Here is a 4,190-nt window from a genome sequence, read left to right as displayed (position 1 = left end):
AGGGATACGTCGACATGCGACTCCCCCTGCTGTCTCACGCACGTGGCGGCCGACCCTCGGTTCAACACCACCAGGCCGGCCGCGGCCGCCCAGTCTTCCAGGACCCTGCCTCGAGAGTCGGTGATGGGGGAGCCCCATGCCGTGGATTTGGCATTGAAGTCCCCCATCACCATCATTGGACGGGCCGAGTATAGCTCCATAGCGGCCCCCAGCCCGTCCATGAACTGCTCGAACTCGGCGAGAGTCCTGTTCGGAGAGAAGTATGTCCCGACAACGACGGTTTCCCCCAACTCACACCTATGTACCCCGCTCCGCCGAATAGGCGACTGACGAGCGGGGTCGCGGGGTTGCCCGCGCCGACAATGGCCACCAGGCCAGAGGGGTCGCCGAACCAGTGGTCACTACGTGGGACACGATATGGTTCGGCGACCACTGCAAGGTCAACTCCCCACTGCGCCGCGCTCTGCAGAAGCAGATCCTGGGCGCGCGCGCAGTGGTTGAGATTCCCCTGCAGGAGGCGATGGACTGCCATTATTGACCGGTGTCCATCACCTCAGCCTCTCCCCGGCGGCCATTGCCGCGGGCCGACGACAGTGCGGATCCCCTCTCTCTCTTGGACCGGGATTGGGGGCACTTTTTTACCCGGTGATCGGCTGGGCGACCCGCCGCTGCGCATACCCCGCTGTGTGGAGTCGCCATGCACCCAGCCGCTTTGTGGCGGGGTTCTCCACACCGGTAGCATAAGCCACTCGGTCCTCCTCGTGCGAGCACCTTGCCAACACGTGCCCGCTCTCGAGGCACCGATAGCACCGGAGCGGCTTCTGCCGCAGCAGTTCCGCAGCAGCGGACACCCAGCCGATCTTGATCCGGCCTGCCGTCGTGATCCGCTTGACCGCGGCTAGTGGGGCCCGCACCCAGCAGGTGCCCAGGCCTGACGCGCCTCGTCGAATTTCTCCGACCTTGACGGCGGCCGCCGCACACTCGCCCTGCTGGGCTACGGCGGCTGCCACCTCTTCCCCGTCGGTACCGTCGTCCAGACCCATCATTCTCATTTCGGCCGTTTTGACGGGCCTGGAGATGCGGACGGTATCCGCCGGGAAAACCTCTTGGAATTTCGACGCAAGCGCGTCGGCCTGTTCTCCCGTCTGGGACCCTGGTATTTCCAGTATACGGGCCCCAGTAGCCGCGGTCTTAAAGCGTAAGCTTCCAATCCCCAAGGAGGCGAGGTCTATTTTGCTCTTCGCCTCCTTGAGCACATCCGTGTACGTCAGCCCGCCAGCCTCCGCCCCCGGAGCGAGGGTAACCACCACAGCCGCTGATCGCGGTGCACGCAGTTTGGACGGTGATGGCGGGGCCTGCTTGTTCTTCCTTCCCTGAGAGGCAGCCCCAGAGCTCCTCTGTGTGCTCTGGGTGCTCTGAGTCTGTCTCTCGGGGACGGTGCGGGTTTTACCGCCCCGCTTCACCACCGTGTTCCACCCTTCTTGCGCGCGTCCCACGCCCGACGGGCCCGGCTGCTGACCGTCGGAAACCGGACGGTTGGCGGGCTGACGCTTCTCCAGACGTGGGAAGTCTGCACCCCGACTTCCCTGCAGATGGGGAGCGTCCCTAAATCCTGGTCCCCCTGCGCCAGGCAGACGTGACAGAACCTCGTACTGCCCGTCGCTTTGAAGTGGCGGGCGGTACTCAGGGCGGATAGTCGGCGCCGGGGAGGACTTGTCCAGAAGGGCCCGCAACTGGATGAAGCCCTTCCTCATCTGTTCCTCCACCTGGGCCGAAATTAAACGGCCGGCCGACTCCAAGATATCCGCCCTGAATGCCTCGACATCACTCGGCGCAGGAGCCGGGACTGTGATGCTCCTCTTCGTCGGTTCCTTGGGAGCCGAGGAGGCAGCCGAAAGGGTTCGGGGTTGGGACTTAGCCAGGCGGGTAAGTTCCTCCACTTGGCGACGAAGGTCATCGTTGGCCTTGCGGAGCTTGGCCAGTTCTTCGTTGACGCTCCGCCGCTCGACCGCCCACGTGGAGAAGGTTTCATCCACAGGGACCTCGGGATCCAACCTCTCTGCCATGAGGAAGATATCTCCTATATTTTTCTTTAGGAGGCCCACCTCAGCACCTTTTCTGTTGCGGCACTTTTGCACGGTGTGCAGGATTGACCGCAGTTTGTCTCCCATCTCCTCCCTGAAGACGGCGAGCGAGTCCATCTCACCCTTAGAGGGCTCCACCCTCTTCGCTGAAGAGACCTCCTTGGGGCGGACAAACACCACGCCGCCATCAGGGAGGATCCCGGTCCGTCGGCTTTCCTGCTGGGACACCGGCAATGTCGCAGGAGCCTTCTCTCTCTCCGTATTTGAGGGAGGCTTTCCGCCCCGGGACGAGGAGCAGGGTATTTTAGATGGTTGGGTACCACTACCCATCGCCCCGGAGGGACCCGCCCCATCTGTGTGTGGCCGCTTAGCAACGGCCGTCCTCGTGAGCCCGTCATCACGGGACACCAAACATCCGGACAACTCGTCCTCCACCAACATAGATCGCGTCGAGCGCGTCGAGCGCGTCGACGACGCCGATGACGGACGAGATGCCCGTGACCTGGGCCGCGAGACGGGCCGCGACCTCACCGGTTGGTCCTCCATCTCCAAATCCGCCTCAGTTACTGAGTCTGACATGGACCAGAACTCAGCAGACCAAGGGGATGGAAACTCCTCATTACCCCCCCCGGGGAACGGGAGAAAGTAGGTTTGGTGCCTGCTGGAACTCAGCCTGCAACCAACAGATGACCACTCCCAACCTAAGTTGGGAGGGTGTTTGGGAGGCTAGCGCCTCAAAAACTACTCCGGGGTTTCCCCCGGAGCGGACACACTGGGCAAGGGTGACCCCCTGTACAGTGCAGCCGCTCCCGGTGAAATCACCACAAACACCTCAGCACAACACAAGATAGAAAAAAAAAAAAAAAAAAAAAATACTTAACCTAACTAACCTAACTATGTACAAAACCTAACCTAACCTAACTATATATAACATAATAAAAGAAAAGGATAAAAAAGAAGGAAAGAAAAGACGAAAGAAACAAACAAATAAACACGAAAGGGTTGCGCTTAAAAACCAATCCGAAAAACCTCCCAAAAAATGTCACAGTCCGTTAACCCTGACCTGTTGTAACATTTATACAGCAATATGGTTTCACCGCCGCAGGTGTAGCGCTAATAACACATATTTTCGAATCATGGGAGAAGTCACAGGATGCACTCGGAGTTTTTTGTGATCTATCAAAGGCTTTTGATTGCGTGGATCATAAAACACTTTTGTACAAGCTCGAACACTATGGTAGAAGAGATAATGATCTAAAATTAATGAGAACTTATTTAGAGGACAGGGTCCAAACTGTAGATATTGACGGTGTAAAATCTAAGGGAGCTAATATTAAGATGGGCGTTCCACAAGGGTCAATCTTAGGCCCCTTTCTCTTTTTAATCTATATAAATGACCTTCCCTTTATGGTAGAGAAAATTGCAGATATAGTGCTGTTTGCGGATGATACTTCGTTAGTGTTTAAAATTGGACGTCAAAGTAATCAATTAGACGATATAAATTGTGCTATGTCTGCAATATTAAATTGGTTTACATGTAATAACCTACTATTAAATTCAAAGCAAACAAAGTGTATAAAATTTACACTTCCTAATGTAAGACTAATAAATACGCAGTTATTGCTTAATGGCGAAATAGTAAATTTTGTTAATGATACAGTTTTTTTAGGTATAACAGGTCTCGAAATTCCAATGGGGCCCCCATATTTCAAAAGTAGCCAGTAGACTCAGTTCTGCTGCATATGCAATTAGAAGAATTAGGCAATTAACAGACGTGGCGACGGCTAAACTTGTATATTTTAGTTATTTCCATAGCATAATGTCTTATGGCATACTGCTGTGGGGTAAAGCAGCCGATATAAAGGCTATATTTATTTTACAAAAGAGAGCCATACGTTCTATTTATGGTATGGGTTCAAGAGAGTCATTACGTCAGTGCTTTAAAGAATCAAATATCCTCACCGTTACTTCACAATACATTTATGAGAATATCATGTATACACGGAAGAACTTAGAGAGTTTTAAAAAACTCAAAGACTGTACAAGTAGAAACTTACGTAATAAATTTAAGCTAATTTTACCTAATTGCCGTCAATCAGGAATTCA

The 4,190-nt window shown here is 54.2% G+C and overlaps 1 protein-coding gene across 1 annotated transcript; it reads right to left on the bottom strand.

Annotated features, from left to right (window-relative positions):
* Nucleotides 1-638: 638 nt before the first annotated feature.
* LOC131844992 (uncharacterized) lies at nt 639-2,663 on the bottom strand. The gene has a single exon (XM_059194002.1). The coding sequence runs from the start codon at nt 2,661-2,663 to the stop codon at nt 639-641; it is 2,025 nt and encodes a 674-aa protein (XP_059049985.1).
* Between the last annotated feature and the right edge of the window lie 1,527 nt (nt 2,664-4,190).

Source organism: Achroia grisella, unplaced genomic scaffold, assembly GCF_030625045.1.
Source record: "Achroia grisella isolate CSIRO2021 unplaced genomic scaffold, CSIRO_AGI_Agris_v1 utg445, whole genome shotgun sequence".
Lineage (NCBI taxonomy): Eukaryota > Metazoa > Arthropoda > Insecta > Lepidoptera > Pyralidae > Achroia > Achroia grisella.
Note: the sequence above shows the minus strand (reverse complement) of the source record. Positions and strands in the feature narration are given on the sequence as shown.

Bases quoted from the DNA above. Each gene is read 5' to 3' on its own strand.
- LOC131844992 (XM_059194002.1), bottom strand. From the start codon at position 2,663: ATGTCAGACTCAGTAACTGAGGCGGATTTGGAGATGGAGGACCAACCG.